We start from the raw sequence: 26,870 nt of genomic DNA on the forward strand, positions 1-26,870 counted from the left end.
TCGTGAACCATGGGCAGCGGCTGAGTGGCCTAGTAAGTGGTCCTGAGAGTCGGGATACCAGTTGCTATGGAATGGGAGTGGGCATCTCGGACATATTCTGAGTCATGGCCCTCTTTGTGCTCAGGCGGCTAGGACTATACAATTCACCAGTGGTCCATAACCCGTTAGAGGAGAGATCCTCACTTGGACTATGTGCAAGTAGGGTAGCATCCTGCTTCATGAATTTACCAAGCTCAGAACATTTTAAGCAAGCCTCGGACCTATGGGAGTAATGGAGTCCCACTCCCATTTGACTGGCGAGGGACTCCTTGGAAACAACTTGGCGAACGAAATGGAATTTGATGGGGAGCTATCAATATTAATGGGGCTTATGGAAGAAAGAAGGTAAAACTGGCGTAGTCAGCAAAGAGGATGCATCTGGATTGCTAGGAGTAAGTGGTATTTGGGTAAGGGGAGATAACGAGGAAGAGATAGGAGATTATAAAGTGTACTTGACGGGTGTTAGAAAAGCAAGGGCAGAGTTTGGGTTAGGGCTCTTTATCAGGAATACCATTGCACGCAACATAGTTTCTGTTAGGCACGTAAATGAGCCAATAATGTGGGTAGATTTGTCAGTTGGAGGAATTAGGACAAGAATTGTGTCTGTGTATTCACCATGTGAGTGTGCAGATGAGGATGAAGTTGACAAGTTTTATGCAGCATTGAGTGACATCGTGGTCAGGGTCTACAGCAGGGGTAGAATAGTGCTAATGGGCGATTTCAATGCAAGAGTTGGGAATAGAACTGAAGAATATGAAAGGGTGATTGGTAAATGTGGGGAAGATATGGAAGCTAATGGGAATGGGAAGCGTTTGCTGGACTTCTGTGCTAGTATGGGTTTAGCTGTTACAAATACAATCTTCAAGCATAAGGCTATTCACCGCTACCCATGGGAGGCTAGGGGTACCAGATCAATAATAGACTATATCTTAACAGACTTTGAATTCAGGAAATGTTAGGAACGTACGAGTTTTTCGCAGATTTTTCGATGATACAGACCACTATCTGATCTGTAGTGAACTAAGTATCTCTAGGCCTAGGGTAGAGAAAGTGAAATCTGTCTGCAAACGAATAAGAGTAGAAAATCTCCAGGACGAGGAAATTAGACAGAAGTACATGGATATGATTAGTGAGAAGTTTCGAACAGTAGACAGTAAGCAGGTTCAGGATATAGAAAGTGAAGGGGTGGTATACCGGGATGCTGTAGTAGAAACAGCAAGGGAATGCCTAGGAACAACTGTGTGTAAAGATGGGAAAAGGTGAACATCTTGGTGGAATGATGAAGTGAGAGCAGCCTGTAAACGTAAAAAGAAGGCTTATCAGAAATGGCTCCAAACAAGGGCCGAGGCAGACAGGGATTTGTACGTAGATGAAAGAAACAGAGCGAAACAAATAGTTGTTGAATCCAAAAAGAAGTCGTGGGAAGATTTTGGTAATAACCTGGAAAGGCTAGGTCAAGCAGCAGGGAAACCTTTCTGGACAGTAATAAAGAATCTTAGGAAGGGAGGGGAAAAGGAAATGAACAGTGTTTTGAGTAATTCAGGTGAACTCATATTAGATCCCAGGGAATCACTGAAGAGGTGGAGGGAATATTTTGAACATCTTCTCAATGTAAAACGAAATCATCCTGGTGGTGTTGTAAACAGCCAAGCTCATGGGGAGGAAGAAAATGATGTTGGTGAAATTATGCTTGAGGAAGTGGAAAGGATGGTAAATAAACTCCATTGTCATAAGGCAGCAGGAATAGGTGAAATTAGACCTGAAATGGTGAAGTATAGTGGGAAGGCAGGGATGAAATGGCTTCATAGAGTAGTGAAATTAGCGTGCAGTGTTGGTAAGGTACCTTCAGATTGGACAAAAGCAGTAATTGCACCTATCTATAAACAAGGGAACAGGAAGGATTGCAACAACTATCGAGGTATCTAATTGATTAGTATACCAGGCAAAGTATCCACTGGCATCTTGGAAGGGACAGTGCAATCAGTCGTTGAGAGGAAGTTGGATGAAAACCAGTGTGGTTTCAGACCACAGAGAGACTGTCAGGATCAGATTTTCAGTATGCGCCAGGTAATTGAAAAATGCTACGAGAGGAATAGGCAGTTGTGTTTATGTTTCATAGATCTAGAGAAAGCATATGACAGGGTACCGAGGGAAAAGATGTTCACTATACTGGGGGACTATGGAATTAAAGGTAGATTATTAAAATAAATCAAAGGCATTTATGTTGACAATTGGGCTTCAGTGAGAATTAATGGTAGAATGAGTTCTTGGTTCAGGGTACTTACAGGGGTTAGACAATGCTGTAATCTTTCACCTTTACTGTTCGTAGTTTACATGGATCATCTGCTGAAAGGTATAAAATGGTAGGGAAGGATTCAGTTAGGTGGAAATGGAGTAAGCAGTTTGGCCTATGCTGACGACTTGGTCTTAGTGGCAGACTGTGCCGAAAGCCTGCAGTCTAATATCTTGGAACTTGAAAATAGGTGCAATGAGTATGGTATGAAAATTAGCCGCTCGAAGACTAAATTGATGTCAGTAGGTAAGAAATTCAACAGAATTGAATTTCAGATTGGTGATACAAAGCTAGAACAGGTCGATAATTTCAAGTATTTAGGTTGTGTGTTCTCCCAGGATGGTAATATAGTAAGTGAGATTGAATCAAGGCGTAGTAAAGCTAATGCAGTGAGCTCACAGTTGCGATCAGCAGTATTCTGTAAGAAGGAAGTCAGCTCCCAGATGAAACTATCTTTACATCGGTCTGTTTTCAGACCAACTTTGCTTTAGGGGAGCGAAAGCTGGGTGGACTCAGGATATCTTATTCATAAGTTAGAAGTAACAGACATGAAAGTAGCAAGAATGATTGCTGGTACAAACAGGTGGGAACAATGGCAGGAGGGTACTCAGAATGAGGAGATAAAGGCTAATTTAGGAATGAACTTGATGGATGACTCTGTATGCATAAACCGGCTTCGGTGGTGGGGTCACGTGAGGTGAATGGAGGAGGGTAGGTTACCTAGGAGAATAATGGACTCTTTTATGGAGGGTAAGAGAAGTAGAGGTAGACCAAGACGACGATGGTTAGACTCGGATTCTAACGATTTAAAGATAAGAGGTATAGAACTAAATGAGGCCACAAGACTAGTTGCAAATCGAGGATTGTGGCGACATTTAGAGAGGCTTGCAGACTGAACGCTGAAAGGCATAACAGTCTATAATGATAATGAATGTATGTATGTATGTATGTATGTATGTATGTATGAGTAAAATGGTAGTTTAGGGGAGGGCCTAAAGTGTAATTCTCAAATATTTGTGTTGTTAGTTGTCCTATCGACAATTACTACATAACAAAAGTTATATAGTACTAAATTTCCGATAATTTGTCTTATACATTTTTACCGTACCAGTTATGATAGAGTTAAACTAATGTATTATTAAGGTCCATCTTTTTAATACAAAATATACATAAATTACATAAATGATTAGGGACTAGTTTCGACCTAATATTAGGTCGTCAGCCTAAAGTGAAATAAAAACATAAATACTGAAGAAATCAAACAATGTAAAGACACATAAGGTCTCGTAAATGTACATACCGTGTGAGATGTTGAGAAAAGAATTATAGAGACGTGCAGCATGACAGATATTCATGAAAAGTCCAGTGCGCATTAAAAAGATGTTAAAGAGAGGAATCCTTGAGTTGCTGGATAAGGAGATTAGTATATGCTGGCTCCTTTAAGATGCTGTTATCCAACTGAAGAACAACTGAGCCAAAGTCACGTTGTCCAGTGATTAGATGTAAGGCTTTTCAGATGTTTGCTCTATTAACCAGCGTTTCATCTTAGGTCTGACACTAGAATCATCAGAGTGGGATGTGTCAGACCCTACCCACTGACGCTGTACAGCATTAAAAAGTTGTAAGGGATGGAAATCGTTCAGTTGTAGGTCAAGGAATTCAATATATGCTTGCTCCTTAAGTGTGCTGTTGTACATTCAAGGAACAACTGGGACCAAGTTACGTCGTTTTTCAAGATATTCATAGACGTAAAAAGTCCAGTGCGCATTAAAAAAATGTTAAAGATAGGAATCCTAGAGTTGCTGGATAAGGAGATTAGTATATGCTGGTTATAGTAACTGAGATATTTATGAATTTTGATTTTTTTGTTGCTAAGTCTATATCAGTGCCGAGTCACGAGAAAATGGATGAACAGAATTTAATGAAAATCGGTATGTAAGTCAGTGAATAAGGAACTACAGTCTATGCTATAAATAATTTTGTAAGACACCCTAATATCACAGAGTCGAAAGAAAACTAAATGTGAAAGACTACAATATAGAAAGCTCATAACATTGATCAACAATAACATTACATTGACCATTGTTTATTGTGATGTGCTTTGTGTTTGATGTTGCCACTCATCTGCGATAGATGGGATTACTGCTGTATACCGAGGTTTTTTTTTTTTTGCACCAACACAGATAGGTTTTATGGCGACGATGAGATAGGAAAGGGCTAGGAGTGGGAAGGAAGCAGCCCTGGCCTTAATTACGGTACAGCCCCAGCGTTTGCCTGGTGTGAAAATAAGAACCACCGAAAGTCATCTTCATGGCTGTCGACACAGGTTCGAACCCAGTACCTCCCGGATGGAAGATCACAGCTGTGCACCCCTAACCGTATGGCCAACTGCTTGGTCATACAGAGTATAACAGCCTGCCTGAATATTGGCGCGAAGTAGCTGGGGAGTTAGATAACTTTTTTCTTTAGCATGTCATTCCTTTGGTTCATAAATTTTGCTGATACTACTTGTACGTAACAAACTGATTCATCATAACATTCGAGCTATTCACTCCCTACTCTGAGGCACTGATTGGAATGAGCAGTGTGCATATTTAATGGCATAATGGCAGAGGAGTATTCATGGCTGTCTGCGGCCTGGGAATTCCAGCACTGGAAGTTTGGACTGTTAGTTCGGCACCGTAGTACTGTTTGTTAAAATTGAGAAAATGTGCAGTTTTTCATTTGATCAAGTATTTTATATGATAACATTGCTTTTAATTGCTATATTCCTGCAGACGTTTTTGTAATGGCCTAAGTTGACTTCAGTTAGGAAAACTACAAAGACAGTCTTTCCGGGAATCCCGTAGCAAAGCACGGGTACAACAGCTAGTTTCCAATATTACCAGAATATCCTCGGTGTGGTGTTGTTAGTAGTTCACTCTTGACGCTCGCCCAAGAGTTGCTTTATTAGGGAACCCTTAAAGGTCCTCTAGCTGCGGCAACTATGAAATGCCGTTGAGATGGTAATAGGTTGTTAAAATAGAATATAGGGCACTCTTCTGTAGGGTAATGACTAGTTGACTAAGCGACTTCCAGAATAATAGCAGATTCGTATAAACATTTGAATATTGAGCAGAGTCCACACTAGGAAGTGGAAGCAAATGACAGCTCATCAGTCTACTGGACAAGGAGAGATTTGCTGGGGAGAGTACAAGGATAAGTATTCGTGAAGAGATCATAAAGCTGTAGGAAGGTGCAACAAAAGACCTTGCACACCTAATTAGAACATATTTTAAACCAATTCAGACTTTCATAAATAACAGATATGATTTTCTAGTAGGAAATACCTGAACACAAATATATTTTAGCAAAAACGAGAATAACATAATTTGCCCCAGCATCAGGCATCCTAGCTGAAATTTATATATATCACATGGAAAAAACTAAAATTATCGACAAACTTGATGGGTCTAGATTTGTAGATGACACCTTTGTAATACTAGATGAATGAATTACTAATGGCCAGACTTTTTTAAACCAACTTAACTCCCTTGATCCATATATCAAATTCACACTTGACTCTGAAGTAAATAACACTTTAAATTATTTAGACTTGAAAATTACTAGAAATAATCAAAACCTTTCCTTTAACATCTTCAGAAAACCAACGCAGAGTGTCAACATGATCAAAAATGATCCTTTACACCTGGGAGCTCATAAAAGAGCCGGCTTCTTAAGTATGATTTACAGAGCTTTTAATATTCCGTTTTCAACCCAGGATTGATTTTTTTTTTTTGCTTTACGTCGCACCGACACAGATAGGTCTTTTGCCGACGATGGGACAAGGAAGGGCTAGGAGTGGGAAGGAAGCGGCCGTGGCCTTGATTAAGGTACAGCCCCAGCATTTGCCTGGTGTGAGAATGGGAAACCATGGAAAACCATTTTCAGGGCTGCCGACAGTGGGGTTCGAACCTACTATCTCCCGAATACTGGATACTGGCCACACTTAAGCGACTGCAGCTATCGAGCTCGGTCAACCCAGGATTTAAAAAAAGAAATTAATACTATATATCATTTAGGATACAAGGATGGCTATAACAAAGAGTTTGTAAACAGGATTATAAATAAAGTAAAAAGTAAGCCTAAGACAACGTTAATACAAGAACAAAAAGAAAAAGAGAATAAGAAATTTGCTGTATTTACATATAATAGCAGTAAAATATATAGTATTACGAATCTATTCAAAAAACGTAATTTAAGAATCGCTTTTAGGACTAACAACACAAATTCAAAATTATTTTATAACACTCATATCGTTAATAATAATAATAATAATAATAATAATAATAATAATAATAATAATAATAATAATAATAATAATAAATTCCAAAATTCGGGTGTTTATAAACTGAAATGTGCTAGTTGTTTAAAAGGTTACATAGGACAAACGGGTAGGAACTTCATTATAAGATATCAGGAACACACCAGAGCTAAGAAATACAACAGATACTCGGCCATGAGCGAACACATGAGCGACTCCAATCACATGTTTACAAACATAGATAATGACCTCAAAATACTGAAAACCGTAAATAAAGGCCATTTATTAAACATATACATATACATCTACATTTATCTGGACCAGAGAAACAATCCAACAAATAATATCAGTGAGCTTTCTGAGAAGTATAACATTTTATATGAACTATTAAAAGTGAAAGTTAGGAAGAAACGTCAGACTCTAACACGTCACACGCTCGGTGACACTCAGGTTGTTCAACTTAGGACACACTCTCCTACTTCCCCTCCAACTCCCCGCTCACCGTAGCAACTACCAGTACTTGTTTTAAAGCAGATGCACACTTACCTCGGTAGAAGTGAGTCCTCCGCACATCGGGGCCAATAATAAGGAGTAAGTAATACGATTTTATTACATTACGTTATATTTATTTCATCTTCCATTTCACGTTACTTACACTTATATTATTTTTTATTTTTTCATTTTATTTCAGATAAAATTATATCCATTACCACACAGAACTTTACCATCACGGCCCCGATCTGACTTTAAATTCTGAAGCATTTAAATTTTATTATACCATCTAAGGAATGCTTATTAAGTTTCAACAAATCTTTCACCAAGAGATACAAATCAAGTGTGCTATTTACAACAAATGATATTTTAAGATTTTATAAGCAAAACTGGTATTTTCCAAGAACATCAACAAGAGAAATATGGATAATTTAACTGTTTTATTTGTCTTATGACTTACAATTTTAACAAAATTTCTAAGATCTTATTTTAAATTGTCAAAAATTTTAATGTGTCTTTCCAAATTTAATATTTATTTCTGATATATTAATGTTAATTTATTATTAGCTGATGATGTCCCTTAGGGGACGAAACATGTACTAAATATTATATATTGCATTGAATAGGCGGACCGCTTAATTATAATATTTAAGTTTATCTCGAATATTCATTGATTGATTATAGTCAATACGGGATTAGTATTACTTGAAATGAAGCTGTTAAAGCTTATCACTTGTAATTTGCTGTAGGCAAGATTCCATGTATATTAATATCATGCGGCTCAGTAATATTTCATTGTAATTTATAAACAACTAGCTGATGTACCCGTGCTTCGCTACGGAATTCTACATTGTATACAGAATTCTAGGTTAGGTAGTGTGCACATTGTGAGCAAGATTGTATGAAATTGCATAGCTCTTAACGTTACCCTAGAAACGCGTCGGGGAAGTCACTAAACATATTTTCTCATATGAAGACTGAGTTAGGGAATTCTCACTGTAATGGTAGACCTGCTTTCATACCATCAGTCACAATCAGGTTGGTGAGTTTTCATTATAATGGTAGAAACTCACTCTCCACCTGCCTTTTTATATCATCAGAAAGACTGTCTTACTGGTTTTCCCAACTGAAATGAACATACATTACAATAACGTCAGTAGGAATTTCGCGTTTAAAAGCAATGCTTTCATATGAAATACTCGATCAAATGTAAAACCAGACATTTTCTCACTTTTAACGAACAGGACTAACCTGCTGATCTAACAGTCCAAAGTTCCAGAGCTGGAATGACCAAGGCGCAGACTACCGTGATTCATGAACATTTCTTCATCCCTCTTCAGCGGGGAGGGGGTCGAATAGTGGCGACTCCCAGGGCAAAAGCTATGCCTTTTACTAATCTGTTTCCTAGGAGTACCCGATGAGTCGGAAAGTATCAATTCACTACACTGGCGGCGGATAATCTATCTGACTTGGAGGCAAATTTTTACTGCAAGCCAGAAGAGAAACCCCCTCTTCACTGCTAATTTGGAATAAAATGAATGTAAAATTTAATAAAACTGAAGAGAAGGAAACGGCTCTTTTCAGGGTTGAGTTATTTACTGAATTGTGGTGCTATAATTTGGAATAGCCCTAATTGTTATTCAAGACCAGTGCATACTACTACTGTACTAAGTGAGCCTCTGCCTTAAGTAGCTATGTCCACTGCTCATTCAAAACAGCGCGTCAGAGTAGGGATCGAACACCTGGAATACTATGATGAACCAGTGTGCTACGTACCAGCTGTATCAGAAAATGAATGAACCAAAGGAATGTCATGTTAAGGAAGAAAGTTTTCAAACTCCCCGGCTATTTCCCGCCAATATTCAGTCAGACTGTTATACTCGGTACGCAGCAGTAATCCCATCTATCGGAGTTGAGAGGCAGCATAAGAGACAAAGAACATCACAACAAACAATGGTCAATGTAATGTTATTGTTGATCAATGTTATGCCATTTCGATATTGTAAGCCTTCACATTTAGTTTTCTTCCGATTCTGAAATACCACTCTTATAGTCGGTACGTTAAAACTGAATAAAACATAAATGATCGGAAATTGTATTCTCTATAACTTTTGTTATGTAGTACTTTTCGGTAGGACCAATAACATAGGTATTTAAAAATTACATTTTAGGCACCTTCCCCTAAACTACAGTTTCATCCAGGGTGAATAAAATTGTTTATAGCTTAGACTGTAGTTTCTTATTCTCCCACTCTATATACCGATTTTCATTAAATTCTGTTAATCCATTTTCCCGTGACTCGGCATTGATATGGACTTAGCAACAAAAATACAAATTCATGAATATCTGTGTTACCATAGCAGGTACGGTAAAAATGTATAAGACATAAATGGTCGGAAATTTAATTCTATATAACTTTGGTTGTGTAGTATTTATCGATACGACCACTAATTACATAAATATTTGAGAATTAAATTTTAGGCCTTCCACTAAACTAGCATTTCACTCAGGGTGAATTAAATTATTTATAGTCTAGATTGTAGTGGCTCATTCTCAGACTTTGCATACTAATTTCCAATGAGATAGGACCACCAATAATGTAAATATTTAAGAATTAAGTTTAGTTATTCCCCTAAACTACCATTTCACTCCGCGTGAATAAAATTATTTATAGCCTAGATTGTAGCGACTTATTCTCCGACTTTGTATACCAATTGTTATTAAGATAGGACCACTAATAACATAAATAATTGAAAATTAACTTTTCGGCCTTCCCCTAAACTGCCATTTCCATCAGCATGAATAAAATTACTTATGTTTTTTTCAAAAAAGGCTTTCACAGCCGCAGATCTTAAAATCACAGGAATAGAACCAGCTTTTGGGTGGTTAGGCCGTGTGCATTATGCAGAGTTTCGTCCAGACGTGCCAGATTGTAGCGACGTACTCGCCGACTTTGCATACCAATTTTCATTAAGCTCTCTTTAGCCGTTTGCTAGTGATGCTTGTACATACAGACAGACAGACAGACAGAAATTACGGAAAAGTAAACAGTGCATTTCCTTGTTACTATGGACATGACCGATACAGCAATACCATTCTTGTCAAATTCTGAGCAATGTACAGACAAAACTCTTATTTTATATATATAGATTTCAAAGAATTCAGTCAAATATTTGACAAGCAGGCGAGTCATTCCTAGCAAATTAACTTCATTGAAATCATTACGATTATGTTCATTGCAAGATTTCTCAACCAAAAGGGCGTTCTAATAAGTTAAGGTACAGTGACGTTGTTTAAATGACCTGACAAGAGGTTTGAGTAAAACATTGAAAGGGAAATTTAACCATTAACAGTATCCTTTACAACAAGTTGTAAGTGAATATTACAATAAAATGACATCTTAACCTGTATCAGACGGGCATGTGTGCGCGTCTCTTGGCAGACGGAGTATTAGTAAGGTCCGATGCCGGCCGAAGTTTTCTTTCCTAGCGACAGTATGAACTACACCTCTTACTTATACTCTCATAGAAATGATAGACCGGGTGAGTTGGCTGTGCGGTCAGGGGCGTGCGGCTGTGAGCTTGCACCTGGGAGATAGTGGGTTCGAATCCCACTGTTGGCAGCCCTGAAGTTGGTTTTCTGTGGTTTCCCATTTTCACACCAGGAAAATGCTGTACCTTAATTAAGGCCACGGCTGCTTCCTACCAACTCCTAAGCCTATCCTATCCCATCGTCCTCATAAGACCTATCTGTGTCGGTGTGACGTATAGCCACTAGCAAAAAAAAAAAAAATTAAAAAAAATAGAGATTTTGAAAGAACAACTTCAAATAAGGATTGGATTATTCCATACAAATGATTTATAGTACAATAGTTGCAGTATATTAAGAAGTCCAATTAATCTCTTTTTACACTACGTTACCTTTGAATTTGCACACACTTTACACAATATTGCATGTAAGAAAGCCTTCAAAATGACATGAAAACCTCCCTGAGTCATTTGTTAGATATGGAGCAATAGTATTGCTTGACATTGCAATTTATGTTCTAAAGTCAGACGTGATCAGTAACAGGAAACTAATACGCTGACGCAATGACATAAAACAGGCCACTCTGAGGTGAAAAATTTGCAGGGAAGTAGAGTTATTTTGTTCTTATCGCTTTATATCACATTGCAGTTCTCAAGGCACACAAACAACATTCAAACAAATGAAGGATTTTGTAAAGAAGGTGAAAACATGGACCTTGAAAGGTACTTTTGGTGTAGTACATTTTGAAGCAAGGATACGCGCAAAGTGCTACACCACATTCCTCACAATGGAAATTCAATCTTGATACCTATCCCTTCTTTTCGGAGCACACTTTGCACCTGCAAGATGATTAATTCCAATGTTTAGAACTTTTCACTTCAAAGCGAGAGAGATGTGCAACGCTGGTAACTGGTCTGCCAAGATTAGTGGATGGTAGTTCTAGGTTCATGTCTTGAGCAGTATGTCTCAAATCCTTAGGTCCAAAATTTTTTTGCGTGTCCTTCCGATATAGTAATTTAAATAGGCAAGAGGTAGCCGATTTTATTAATATCTTGGAATTCGTCACTGCTAATAATTATTTCACCTTTAATGGTCAGATTTATAAACAGGAAGGTCTTCTCATGGGTGCTCTAGCTCCAGGAATTATGGCAGAAATTTACGTGTATTTTCTTGAAAATAATAAAATCAACAACATTAAAGGAATATTATGCTGGTTGAGATATGTAGACGACACGTTTACAATAATTGATCACAGCGTTACTAATGGAGAGGAGGTATTGGAAGAATTAAATAATATGGATTCACAGGTTAAATTTTCTTTCGAAAGTGAAAATAATGAAGCGTTAAATTTTCTTGATATTACAATCATTAATGACTATGATAAACTTAGAAAATATTTAGAAAACCCACTCCGTGAACGTAATTGGACAAAATTCCATATACCCGACAGCACATAAGAGGGCCTCCTTTTATGGTATGATTTACAGAGCTTATAGTATAACCATGTCAGAAGTTGATCGTAAAGATGAATTAGATACTATTTATTTTATAGCTCAAAATAACTGGTTCAATAGGCAATTTGTGGACAAAATTATTAGCAAAATCGAGAAGAAATAATTTTTAACATTAACCAAGGAGATGGAAGGATACATCCAATGCAGTATTATAGAAAGAAACCTGGACTGGGACACAGTGTTGGAAGAGGAGTGGTGGAAAGACTGAAGAAAGTGGAGAGGAACCATATTTGCCCCTACCCAGTTACAGCTGGATAAAGGGAAATGATGATGATGATGATGATGATGATGATGATGATGGTGGTGGCTAAAAAGAAAGAAGACAGTTTTGCCCTTTTCACCTACAGTCATAGTAAAATCTATGAAATTATGAATGTTTTCAAGAAACTTAATATGAAAGTTTCTTTCAAGACAGACAACAACAACGCTAATCTTTTCTATAATCAGCACACTATCAATAACAGCAATAGCAAATTTCAGAAATCAGGAGTTTACAAATTAAAATGCCAGCTATGTTCCGCCAGTTATATCGGACAGACAGGCCGCAATTTTAACATGAGGTATAAGGAACATGTTAATGCGTCAAAATGCGGCAGATTCTCGGCATTCGGTTCTCATATGGTCAATACCAGTCATACATTCACAGACATAAAACAAGACCTTCACATTCTTATTTTATTCTTTTAATTTCCACTCCTTTATTCTGAGTATTTTCATTGTACTTGACGTTCCTGCACAATTCCACAAGAAAATGGACATGCACATGAATATTTAAAATGCTTGCAATCTCTGTGCCAAATATGCCATACTTTACGTAAATGTAGACTGTAGTTTCATGTTCACAATTGGACAGAACAATTATTTATCAGATTTTAATATCTTTTGAGTTTTCATCCATGTTGTTTGTTTCTTCATTGTAAATAGATGCGTACTTTATCATAATCATCATCATCATCATCATCATCATTATTTCAGTTCCAGTTTCCTGGATACTGTTGGTGAGCCTCTACCACTCTATCTTATTGAGATACATTCTGTTTTTAATGAGGTCCTCTAGTATCCTTCCCCAGTTTCAAAGGTCCATTTTTAAAATGTCCATCCAGTGGGTTCTTGGTCTTCCCAACATCCATTTTCTGGCTACATGCCTCTCCAAGTTAACATACGCTTTCCGTGTTGGCTCGATCCTCATTACATGCCCGAACCACCTAAATCTGAATATGTTGACCTGAACTAACCATGACGTCTCAACCCAGTTTTCCTTTCTCGTCATATCATTCCTAACTTGTCCAGTTTTGTCTTTTTGAACTGTGGACTTCAGAACTTCATCTGAGATGTCTCTAACCGTGATGAATCATTATTAGTGAGGGTACATCACCAGCTTTGATTTTGTTTGTACTTCGGGTTGCCAAAGGTGTATTCTTACTTGCTGTTAAAAGAGAGAGAGAGCTCTTCTGCACTCTATTTGCCATATCGTTTGTGTCTCTACTGCACTTGTCCCTCAGTTTCTCCTCAGATCATGGAATCGTCAGCAAAGGGCATTGCATTCTCGATGTTTTTCATTATGTCATCCATGATGGTGATATCAGTAATGGGGACTTGGGAGAGCATACTGCCTTGCAGGACTCCAGTTTTGGTCAGTAACCACGATAAATGTCAATCACCAAATCGCACATAACTTGTACAATTCTTGTATAGCATCTGAACTTTCCTCACCAGTCTCTCCAGCACATTTCTCTTTCTCAGGAATTATCATATCTTAACTTTTGCAATGCTGTAATAAGCCTCGCAATATCCAGGAGGAACATAATCATATCTTTGTCATTCTCTCAGTATTTCTCCATTATTTCTTTTATTGCAGAATATATATTGTTACATACCCGTTCTCTCTCTGTAGCCCCCGTCGGTATTTTCTGGAAGGAACTAATGTGTTGGGAGCTCCCAGCTGTAGGGCTCAGTGATGGGCTGTCTCCTCTAGTGTTCTCTTCGACTTATTTCTTGTGGATCTTCTGGAAGTCACAACCAGAATGTTCTCATTCCAGTTGCACCCCAAAAAGTCTGGATCTTCATCACCAAGGATATAAAACAGGCTCATGCAGTCAGTCAGTCAGTCAGTCAGTGTAGTGTGTTGGACAGCAGTAGTCCTGGCTGTTGTTGGAGTTGGTGTGATGGGTGTCCCACCAGAATCAGTGTCAAAAGTATCATCGTGTTGAAGTAGAGAGAGTGTGTGTGACAGTTTTAATTGCCGTTGTGAGCAGTATTAGAATGATAGCACTGTTGAGTTTTTGCTGTTATGTGACCGCTGTTTAGTTTTCAGTGCTGAGTGGTCCACTATGTGGACTGGCCACATGAAATGACTGCAAGATACTGGACTCGAGCCAAGGAACAGCTGTGCATTATGATTGCTAACAGACTGTGTGTTTGAGTCTTTATGTATGCAGCTGCTCTGTGAAGTAACTGATTGTCAAGAGCCAAGTGAAAGTGAAGCCTGACAGTCAGGATTATCGCCCATTCCAGCTAATGCTAACAAGCCGGACTACTTGTTGTGTGAACACTAGAGACTTGTAAATAGAGAGCAATTAAGAAACTGTTGTAATTCATTAGAGAGAAAGTGTGTGTTTGAATGAGTCCTTAGTTGACAGTAGTTACAGGGTTTGGCTAGGCTGTAATCATACACCTTTCTTGTTTATAGTATACATGGATCATTTGCTGAAAGTTATCAAATGGCAGGGAGGAATGCAATTGGGTGGGAACGTAACAAGCAGTTTGCCCTACACCAATGACTTGGTGTTCATGGCAGACTGTGCTGAAAGCCTGTAATGTAATATCCTCGAGCTTGAAAGGAAGTGCAGCAAATATTATATGAAAGCATTTCCAAGGCGAAGGTGATGTCTTTAGGGAAGAAACCTAAGAGAATTGAATGTCAGTCAGAAATACAAAACTGGAACAGATGGATCATTGCAAGTATTTAGTATGTGTATTCTCCCAGGATTGTATTATATGAAGTGAAATTTAATTCAGGTATAGCAAAAATAATGCAGTGATCTTGCAGTTGTGATCAACAATGTTCTCTAAGAAAGAAGTGAGCGCTTGAATTGAAACTCTTTAAATCGGTTTGTTTTCAAAACCAACTTTGCTGTAGTGGAGTGAAAGCTGGGTGAACTCAGGATATCTTATTCTTAAGTTACAAGTAATGGACATGAAACTAGCAAGAATGAATTATGGTACAAATGGTGGGAACAATGGCAGAACAGCACTTGGAATGATATAAAGGGTGAGTTAGGAATAAACTTAATGGATGAAGCTTTACGCATAAAATGTCTTCAGTTGTAGGATTGTGCGAGGCAGATAGGTTACTTCGCCCCAGGTGCTATGTTGGGCTCACTGGGGCAAAACGCTGGCAACCAGGGATGAGTTAGCTGCAAAATTTATAATGTTCAATAACTGACCAACTACATTGGTGTTATAAATTTACTCGTTCGGGACAAATATTTCAAGTTCCTTATGGGAATCAACATCTGTATCATCTGATGGCCAGGCAGGCATCAATTTTTGGAAATGATATAAAGTCTCTCAGTCTTTCATAGTACATTGGCACTGCTGGTGGCTCCAAGTGGCCTATGCAGTGGCCTCCATGGTATGCACTAGCCATGCTTTTTGGTGGGTGTGCTATTTACCAACTGAGAGCCCAACTTAACACGCTGGGGCGAAAAGCTGGCAACAAGGAATGAGTTAGCTGGAAAATTTATAACGTTCAGTAACGAACCATCTACATTGGTATTATAAATTTACTAATTTGGGAGAAATATTTCAGGTTCCCTATGGGAATCAACATCTATATCACATATCTGATCTGGCGTTAAGTTATTGGAGCAAATAATGTCCTGAAATTCCTTTATGAAACTGTCAGCAGTGACTTTATCCCCTGAAAAACTTTCACCAGTCACTGAAAGCTGACATATGCTATGATGAGCTTTCCACCTTTCCAACCAACCTTGACTAGCTTTGAAGTTAGGATCTTCATTTGCTAGCTTGCTGTTTAAACTAAGCACTTTTTCTTGTAAAATTGGCCCTGAAATCGGAATACCAAGCTCTCTTTTCTCACCAAACCATATGAATAATGTATCATCTAGAGATTTATTTCTAGTTTTCTTTACTGTGGCATGATTCTCCAAACTATTTTTCATCATTTTAAAGCAGATGTCTTCAATTTCTTTTCAGTTTTTCTTCCAATCCGACACAGTTGAATCCCTATGCCATAGTCTACAGCAATATTTTTCAAAAGTTCTCCTTTGTCCAACCTGTTTAATGCTTCTAATGTTTTGTCCATAGAAACAACCACTTCCGTTTTGAAGCCATTTCACGCTCACACAAACAATAAAATACTGCACAGGAAAATACTGTAAGTGTACAGCGTGGTGTTAACCTTCAGCTGCTAATGTTGTCTCTCACAGACTACTGGATATGATGACTCATTCCCTTCCTCCTTCATTATCTTAAGCAATCACACAAGGGGTCATTATTGAGCAGCGACGTGAACCCGAGATAATGTCTGCAGTAGCGGATTAGTGTCATAGACTCCATGTCAGCAGGACCGTCAGTAAAAAAAATTATTGATGAAGTGACTAAACAATGTTTACCGAACGGCGTAGCTCTGCGTGCTGAAACACGTTAGTATTGCGTTGCATGCAGAAGAGCGTGGGTTCGAATCCCACCTTGGCCATCCTGGGAATGGTTTTCCGCGGTTTCCCATTCTCAATTCCAAGCGCATGCCGGGGCGGTACCTCTGATAGACTGTGGCCGAATTACTTCCAATTCCTGACCTTAAATATCCTTGGCGGAAAAAAATATTCAAGAAGAGTCGACCACGTAAAAGGAATGCTGTACAACTAAAATTAAATTTTTATTATATTTGATCCGGATAAACCAGAGATCCAGATTATTAAGGCAGGATAAACAAGATTCTTTTTTACTCTCAGGTAGTACAGTCTTCCAATCCACACGTCTTCAGTCCAGCCACTCTCTGGACATTCCGATATCAACAATAGCTCCTCGAGATCTTGGTGGGACACTAGAGATAACCAACACCTCTGTCGCCCTCAGCCCAGCCACCGAACCCCAACATTGACTCCACCACGGAGCCCAACACTGACTGACTGTCCGTGGCTAGCCTCCCTTTTTATGGCTCGGGTGATGGGAACCAGAACATTCGCGAGGTGGCTAGAGGTGGAACATTCCCGTTGAATCTCCAAGAAACTTACAGGTAAGCCAGCGACGAGAACAATATATGGAAATACCAGCCCTGCCCTCCAGGCTGGCTAGGATCTCCCCGGTCGGCTGGCTCACTAGTCCCTTCCAAGGAGTACCGCAAGGGGTTGCTACAAGGCTGGCATGTAACAAAAAGTGTATATGTATATATCTCTCACCCAGAGGCCCCGGGTTTGATTCCCGGCCAGGTCAGGGATTTTTACCTGAACCTGAGGGCTGGTTCGAGGTCCACTCAGCCTACGTGATTAGAATTAAGGAGCTATCTGATGGTGAGATAGTGGCCCTGGTCTAGAAAGCCAAGAATAACGGCCGAGAGTACTCGTCGTGCTGACCACACGACACCTCGTAATCTGCAGGTCTTCGGGTTGAGCAGCGGTTGCTTGGTAGGCCAAGGCCCTTCAAGGGCTGTAGTGCCATATATATATATTTGATTACCCCAATGAAGATCATTCCTTATATTAACACTAAATACTTACAGTAAAGTAAACTTGTGTCCTCATCTCGAGGTGATGCAGCTCTTTTCAGGCGCACCCCCAATGCATGTACCATTTTAAGTACATACCAGCCCTCTTGCCATTCTTAAATTTCTGACAGTACCGGGAATCGAACCCAGGCCTCCGAGGACGGCAGCTAATAGTGCTAAATGCTACACTACGGAGGCGGGCAGTACTTAGTGTTCCCCATGTGGTACTATCACCCCATCAACTTAGTAATATATATATATATATATAAGAAAGTATAAAGATCCAATTATATCACCCTGTGGGACCCCCTCCTTTATTACAGGATCAGATAATGCAGAGGCTTGTAGACTAAATGCTAAAAGGGATAATAACAATCTGTAATGAGATGCATGTATTATATTTGTTTTATGTGATCTCTGAAAATATGGTTAATGCTTTTCTTGTATTTATTTTTGTGAAAGGGATTTATTTCAAGTACAGATAAAAATCAATATCTCAGGGGGCTTTTGAAGATAGAAAATGCTTGTGTTTAGAAAACGTGGTTTATAGAAAAATGTGCAGTACTGCTTACCTTGCAGAACTAATCAGTTGTATTTATTTCCTAATTATTTTTAACCAGTTCCACTGTTCTAAATATACAGCTTTTTTAATAAAATAATTGAAGTCGCACATTAGTTTTAAAACCTATTTTATTTTATTTTAAATATTTTTATTTTACGGTACCTTACAATTCATTTCTTTGAAAGGAAGTGTTAAGTCATTGTCAAGATGTTGACTGCTCCCAATATCAAAGTGCTTATTTGGATGAACAACAACCAGTTTATTTAATATCATCAATATTGTAAAAAAAAAAAAAATGCAATATTTTCATTACTAAGTGAGTAGGCTACACAGTTCGAAGTGTGCTATTGTTAGCTTGCATTTGGGAGATAGTAGATGCCCCACTGTCGAAAGCTCTGAAGATGGTTTTCCTTTGTAATAAATTAATAAAAAATACTCTCACTGGAAAGTGTTAACAAGAAGTCATAATTTATGGGGTATTTCATGTATAGTTACAGTTTGTGTTTGTTGACCGGTTTATCACTTGCATGTTTTCAAATGGCTATTCTGATGAATGCAACAATGCCGTACAGTAGTGAAGTAAGTAAAATATTTAGTCAGAGATAGAGTGAGGAGGGGGTGAGGGATCTTATCCAAATGAAGACTGAAGATTTTCAAGATGGCCCCTCAGTGAGTGTTAATGCCTGCCCTCCTATTGAAGCTGAGAAGCAGGAACGAGCTCGTCAGGGGCTGAGAAGATATAGAACTGGGATTGAGGAGGACATGGGCTATTTGTTTGAAGACGGCAGTGTATTAAAATGTGGAGACTGTCCTTATTCATTTGTTTCCATGTTAGTCCTAGTCTCCTATTTCTGTTGCTCCCTCTTCCCATGCTGACCTGTCATTGTGTTCATCCTATTGTGTGTGTTCTTTTCCTCCTCTTCTTTTTTCTCTCTCTCTGACCCTTTGTATTCTTTTACCACCTTTATTTATCTTTGCCTTATGTTTCTTCCTTTTTCCTGTACTTATCTGGCTTTCTTGCTTTTCCTACACTTATCCCAAATGAAGCCTGAAAATCTATGAAGTTGGCCACACCAAGAGTGTTGATGCCTGCCCTCCTGATGAAGCTGAGAAGCAGAAATTATTTTGTCAAGGGCTAAGAACTGATAGATGTAGAAGAACTGGGATTGATGAGGAGATGGGGTATCTATTTGAAGACGGCGGTGTATGAAGATGTGGAGATTGTGTTTGTCCTTTTGTTTCCATGTTTGTTCTCATGTCCTATTTCTGTTGCTCTCCCTTCCCACACTGACCTGCATTATGTTCATTTTATGGTGTGTGTTCCTTTCTTATCCCCCCCCAATCTCTTTCACTCTCTCTCTCTCTCTCTGATTTGATTTGACACCTTTTGTTCCTTTCCTACACTTATAAGTATTAAATTACTTTACAAAACACAACAGATTGTTATGCTAAACTAAACTATATAAAACTACATAAAAATGAACACGATAAATATAAATAAACAGATTGAAAGAAACAGCTATTTCTTCATCCAAGGACTGTCTGAGCTTTCATAGATTTACTGCATTACTGTACGTAGCAACAGAGCTGGCTGACAGAGCACCGGAGATAAATTGCTAGTAGTTCCTAGCATAGCCGAGTGCAATAGTCATTTAAACGCACAATCTGTTGTGTGATTTTAGAACATATTTTAATTTTGTACTTTCTTATAATCCCCCCCCCAATATCCAAGTACAGCTAAAATTCATTCACTAGATTGATAAATCTTACTCTACTGTTTCTTGTCATAAATCGAGAAATGTATGTTTTTTAATTATCCTCTAGTTTTCTTTACTGTTTTCCTGCAGGAATTTGGCTGAAACAGATGCAGTGTTGGAAATTCTTGAGAAAAGGCCAGCTGAAAGGAAATCCACTATGCTTTTAAAAGCCATCTCATTCGAAGAACCAGTAATATTAGGATGTAATCTAGATCCTGAAAATCAAAAGATGCTTACAAAGTTTGTTCAGATTTTCAAGTTGAAACTAATTAATATTTTCAAGTAAGTATGAAGAGAATTTCATTTTATTACTGTCTTGGATCATATATTCTGCAGTGGAACCGTAATCTGTCAATTGCAGAAGTACCAATTCCTGAGATTTATTGTTTAAATTTTGATGTATCATGAACTTAAGACATTTCCAGACTTCAGGATAAATCCATCACTGCAGATTTCCTTAATGCAATGTCTGACGCCTGGCAAAAATCCATTTAAAAATGACAAATGCAGGTATAGTGAATGCGTTGGGAAAAGATAACTGTAATTTTGAACTGAAGTACATAGAAAAACATCTGAACACTCAAACGTAATACTGAATCTGCATTTGCCAACCATTTACTACACTCAGGACATGAAAGAAAGAAAGAAAGAAAGAAAGAAAGAAAGAAAGTGTCTCTCTCTCTCTCTCTCTCTCTCTCTCTCTCATCTCAAATTGGCGATATTATCAATGAACAGAATGTTATATATGAACATATCATACAAAATGTCTAATGGTAATGTTGGTAACAGACTCTAGACAACATATGTATGAGTATCAGGAGTGCCGGGTGGCTCAGGCGATTGAGACACTAGCCTTCTGACCCCAACTTGGCAGTTTCAATTCTGGCTCAGTCCGGTGGTATTTGAAGGTGCTCAAATACATCAGCCTCATGTCAGTATGTTTACTGACATGTAAAAACCTCCTGCGGGACTAAATTCCGACACCTCGGCATCTCCGAAAACCATCAAAGTAGCTAGTGGGATGTAAAAGCAATAATGTTGTTGTTATTATTATTATTATTATTATTATTATTATTATTATTATTATTATTATTATTATTATTGTTCCGAGGTATCTGTGGAACAGCAGAGGTGAAGGAAGGTGCGGGGGTGAACAGGTCTCAGAATACGAAATTAAAGTTAAGATAAAATTTAACAAGGTTATATTTTCTTAGCAAAATCAAGAAATAACAAGAATGGCAGGTACAGAGTAGCAAGGTAACAAATGTACAATTACAGTATTCACAGGATTTGGGCTTCGAGCCCCGGACTCACAATTCTTGAGCAATTAGCCCAACTTTACCCAAAAACCAAGATTCGACAAAGGGGCAGAAGACCCCCATCATGTTCAGAAGCACTTGCTCCCAATTACAAGGTAAAGCCTCCTCGAGGCACCCAAAATCAATTTCAAAAGAGCGATCCGCTCTCAAAGTTTAAGCCTAACAAAGGCCACACCAAACTCAACTTTCAAGCTGTCCTCCAAGGACATAGACACAGGGGTAAAAGATACCCAACCTACTGAGGCCTATTAAGTGAAGAAACAGAAATATTACATGGCCTCGACAATACCAATTTGAGAGGCGAAGCTGCACTCCTAATACATTTTGTTTAAAACCTACTTGGCACTAGGCCGTTAATGCAAGGGCTAATCCCATACTAAGGAGGTGACTTATATTAGAAAACAATTTACATTACGCTAGACAGGAAGAAACGGTTGAGAAAATAAGTTCACCTCGAAGCAAAATGAGTGGGAGCTCGAGAGGGTTAAGCACTCTCTATCCCAATTTGTAGTTAAAACAGAAAGAATAGATACGGAGTGTCTTTACATTTTAAAGGAAAGTTACATGGAAAAGGCTTCGGACCTGCCCCGAGAGTTAAACTGCTGAGCTAGCAAGAAAAGAAGTTATTAAAAGGCCATTACCTTGTGGTTGAACTGCTGCCCGAAGAAAGAGGCGCTTCCCGCCCCCTGCTACGTACTTTACACACTGAAAGATGTTACTGAAGTGGCGCGGAGACCCGAAAATCAGCAGTTTATATACTCTCGCGGAAAGTTCGAGGCGTTTCAGGAATGAGAACACCCTCCCACAAGAATTTTATTGGTTAGGGTTAAGCAACATATCCAAGTTGAAGATGATACACCTGATTGGTCATAAATTAAAGAAATTCGGGATTGGCTAAATTCAAACCTGGCGGAAGGAAGGGGTTAATATTGCCAACATAAACAATAACTGAAGGAAATTTAACAAAGAACAAACTTATAAACCCAAAATTTCTTCAAAAACATAGTTCTTTCACTTCACACTAGGGTGCATAATTGTATTTCTTCAGTAGTGCCATCTGGAAGAGAATGTCCACACTTCTTACTACAGGCAAAACAAAAATACATCGAAAACGACTCAGTTCAGAAACTTCAAAATTTACAAGTAGTGACATCTTCTGAGAAACTTGAAAATTTACGCAGTAGATAAAGTTCAGACTTCCTCCAGTAGGGGAGTTTCAACTGGCGCAAGGTTTGAATTAGCGGCATGGAGGTGTACCACCCGGTACAATTATTATTATTATTATTATTATTATTATTATTATTATTATTATTATTATTATTATTATTATTATTATTATTATTCTTTCGAATGGGCCACCAGAGGACCACGTGCCAATTTCAATTCCTTCTTCTTTGTTCTTTCCTTTTCTTCCAGTACGCTTTCATCTGTTCACTGTGTTTCTTCTTTCTGTCTTCAGACCACTTTGAACCAGTGTTTTTTACTTTCCTACCTTGGAATCCTTCTATTTTCAATACGTTTTCCCAAAAGCCTTCTCTGTTATTTATTTCTTCTGTTGTTATATTGTTTTTTTTCCTAAATCCTTTCTTACTTCATTGACCCAGCTTGTCGTTGATTTCTTACCCCACAAATATCTGAAAATCTTACTGGTTAATCTACTATCTTGCATTCGATATAAATGTCCAAAAAACATAAGTCTCCTTTTCCTCATTACATCTGATATATTTTCTATTTTTTTATATATTTCAGCATTACTTCGTAATTTCCAACCTTCTGCTGTGTTTTGTGGGCCTAATATTTTCCTCATGATTCGGCTTTCTAGTATTTCTAGTTTATCTAAATTATAGTTTAATGCCAGACATTCGCTTGCATATAGGCATTCTGGCTTCACTACTGTGTTGTAATGCCTTATTTGCATTTTTGGATAGGCATCTTTTATTGTAGATATCTTTGGTGACACCATAAGCTCTCTCTCCATTTTATGTACCCTCTCCTCTATTATTATTATTATTATTATTATTATTATTATTATTATTATTATTATTATCATCATCATCAGGAGTCTGTTACTGAGGATGTCTTTTAAGAAAGCAAGAATTGTCGGTAGAATGAATTCTTGCTTCAAGGTAGTTACAGAGGTTAGACAAGGCTGAACTGTTTCACTTTTGTTGTTTGTAGTTCACAAGGATCATCTACTGAAAGGTATAAAGTAGAAGGGGGGGATACAGTTACGTTGAAATGTAGTAAGCAGTTTGACCTGTGCCGGTAGCTTGGTTTTAACGGAAGACTGTGCTGAAAGCCTGCAATCTAATATCCTGAAACTTGAAAATAGGTGCAGTAATAAATGAAAATTAGCATTTTCTAGACTAAAATGCTATCAGTAGGGCAGATTACTAAGAGAATTAAATGTCTGGTTGGGAATACGAAGCTGAAAACGTAGATCGTTTCATGTATTCAGGATATGTGTTTTTCCAGAATGGTAGTGTAGTAAGCGAAATTGAATCGTTACATCAAAATTAATGCATTGAGCTCACAGCTGCAATCAGAAGTATTCTGTAAGAAAGAAGTTGCTCCCAGACAAAATTATCATTACATCAGTCTGTTTTCAGACCAACTTGGGAATGAAGGCTAGGTGAACTCAGGATACCCTTATTCATAAGTTACAAGTAACAGACATTAAGGTAGAAAAATGATTGTTGGTACCAACAGGTGGGAACAATGGCAGGAGGGTACTCAAAATAAGGAGATAAAGGCTGAGTTGGGAATGGACTTGATAGATGCAGCAATATTGCAGTGTTCAGTCATGGAGGCGAATGGAGGAGATAGGTTACTATAGAGAATAATGTACTCGGTCGTGGAAGGTAGGAGAAGTAGAGGGAGACCAAGACGATGATGGATGTATGAAGTCAGTATCATTCTTTGTTAATTTTTATCACTATATAATCATCAACTTTGGAAGTAATTCTAAGATTTTGTTCCTAAATTCTTTTCAGTTACGTGCATTTTTTGCTCCATGACCTTAATCATAACTTTTATAACTTTCAATATGCTTTTAAAATTTTGTGAACACACATTCAGGATGGGAAAGTGTCGTTTGGCAGCCCAGAACGTATGGGTCTCTAGATTGGAACAAGGCAAAAGACTTGAAAGAAGCTTTTTGGAAGTTGCATGCTTAGTGAGAAAGAAGTGTTTAAGGTAAGATCTTCGACCATGTCTAGCTTGTTAGGCAACAACTAGCCAGAAGAAGCTTTAAACTCACCTTTCATATTAAGCTGTTTAGTGAAATCCATTGCCTATTCCTGTAGCATCTTTCCATTAATGGAGACTTTTTTTTTTTTTTTTTTTTTTTTCACACTGTTGATTGAACCAGACTATAACACTCTAAATCAGCAAAGCATCCTGTTTGTACTATTTTGACAGTTTCATGGGTAGAACCACACCTTGATGGATTTTTCTGTATTTCCTCTTTTTTTTTTTTTTTTTTCCATGTTGAATTTGGAAATCCTAGCTGCTTAGTGGTGTTCTTTTTTCTGTTTCACTAGGGTTGTTCTTAAACTCATATATTATTTTTATTAACTTTTCCCCAAGACCTAAGGCTTTTTTGGGTTTCTTCTTTACCTGCCGATGGGCACACGATTTTTCTTCGACTCTCAACGTTCATTGAACTGCAAACACAGAAAGAGACCTTGACTGACCATATTGTTGACACGTGCATAGCGATAATATGTTCCATAAATACACAATAGTGTTAGCATCTATTGTCACCTCACTTTACGAATTGCTGGCGGCAACCCTGTTATTCACAGGTCTTGTCGGAAAGGTTATCTCTGAAGAGTCTGCTTATTGAATTCGATGGGGTTAGATGTTGTCAATTCTCTCTCTCTCTCTCTCTCTCTCTCTCTCTCTCTCTCTCTCTCTGACTCTCGTATCATCAGTACTGTATATGGTATAAATGAGTGTGTTTAGTTTCTAGGGGCCAAACAAATGTGACGTGTTAATGAGAAAACATATAACCAAAAAATGTATAATTGGGTTAAATATTATTGGACAAAATTCAATGCCTAAAATAATTAGAGTTTAACTGTGAAAAACTTAGAAATGAATAACTTATAAATTTCAACTGAAAATGTATAACCTTCGATAGTGCTATGCCAGGATCCAACCAACCTTTGGGCTGGTGACTTTTGACTGACATATGCTCTATATAGCAGAAAATAACAAAACAAAAAAAAGTCTGTTTCTGCATACAGCGAGTGGATCACACAAAATTCCATGTTATTGAAACTACTTTTCAGCCGCTCTCATAACTGACACTGTTGAACAACAGCATGCTTCAGTTGCCACGTATATGTCTGCAAGTGAGGGGATTGATTGATTGATTGATTGATTGATTGATTGATTGATTGATTGATTGATTGATTGATTGATTGATTGATTGATTGATTGATTGATTGATTGATTGAGATACCTTTTTACAAACATTGCATTGCTTTGAGTCAGTGGGCATACTCCACTCCCTTTCCCTCAATACAGACGTTAAAACTACAATATCTCCAGATATACAGAATGAAAGGTGATACTTAATGTGACTTTCAGGAACATTTTTCACGCAGCAGGCAATATTTGGAATAACCCACGTATCTTGGGTGGTGTTTGTCACAACTGGATTTCGAGATGTGAGCCTGCAAAAATGCTGAAGGTGGGCGCTTTGTGCAGTTGCTCTGAGATTCTGTATGTTAAGTTCGACCATGCATGTGCGTTCTTGTGTATGCTTCTCTGATGTGTTGATGTTGATGTCCCTTGTTTATGTGAAATGAGGTAAATACATAATATTAATGACAAATATAACTCTATTTGTAAAAATCGGTTATATTCTTATTATGTCAATTATTGTTACTACTTTCAACCATAAAGACCTCAAGTGGGTTGAGCTGTAATGGGATAGCCAAATTGGCAACACTATGTGCATTTTACAGTGGAATCTGTTTCTTGTTGCAGTTGTGATAAAGATAATGTCAGGCTGAATGGTTCAGACGGTTGAGGCTCTGGCTTTCTGACCCCAACTTGGCAGGTTCGATCCTGGCTCAATCTGGTGGTATTTTGAAAGTGCTCAAATACGTCAGCCTTGTGTCAGTAGATTTACTGGCACGCAAAAGAACTCCTGCGGGACTAAATTCCGGCACCTCGGCGCCTCCGAAAACCTTAAAAGTAGTAAGTGGGACCTGAAGCAAATAACATTATTATTAAGATATAAAGTAAAAGCTTGCTTGTAGCTCAATCCTTTGTGGGCAGGGATTGCAAACCAGTTTTGAGGGTTAGTAGCTCTTTCTTTTCG

General features: G+C 38.1%; 1 protein-coding gene across 3 annotated transcripts in view; it reads left to right on the forward strand.

Annotated features, from left to right (window-relative positions):
* Window positions 1-26,870, forward strand: part of LOC136875934 (BRCA1-associated RING domain protein 1) — a 200,257-nt gene that overhangs the window by 71,705 nt on the left and 101,682 nt on the right. For all 3 annotated transcript variants that reach the window (XM_068225354.1, XM_067149556.2, XM_067149562.2), the window contains exon 6: window positions 20,307-20,498. In XM_068225354.1, coding sequence (XP_068081455.1) covers window positions 20,307-20,498 — 192 coding nt within the window. The remainder of the gene's footprint in view (window positions 1-20,306; window positions 20,499-26,870) is intronic.

Source organism: Anabrus simplex, chromosome 1 (genome assembly GCF_040414725.1).
Source record: "Anabrus simplex isolate iqAnaSimp1 chromosome 1, ASM4041472v1, whole genome shotgun sequence".
In the NCBI taxonomy this organism is placed as follows: Eukaryota; Metazoa; Arthropoda; class Insecta; order Orthoptera; family Tettigoniidae; genus Anabrus; species Anabrus simplex.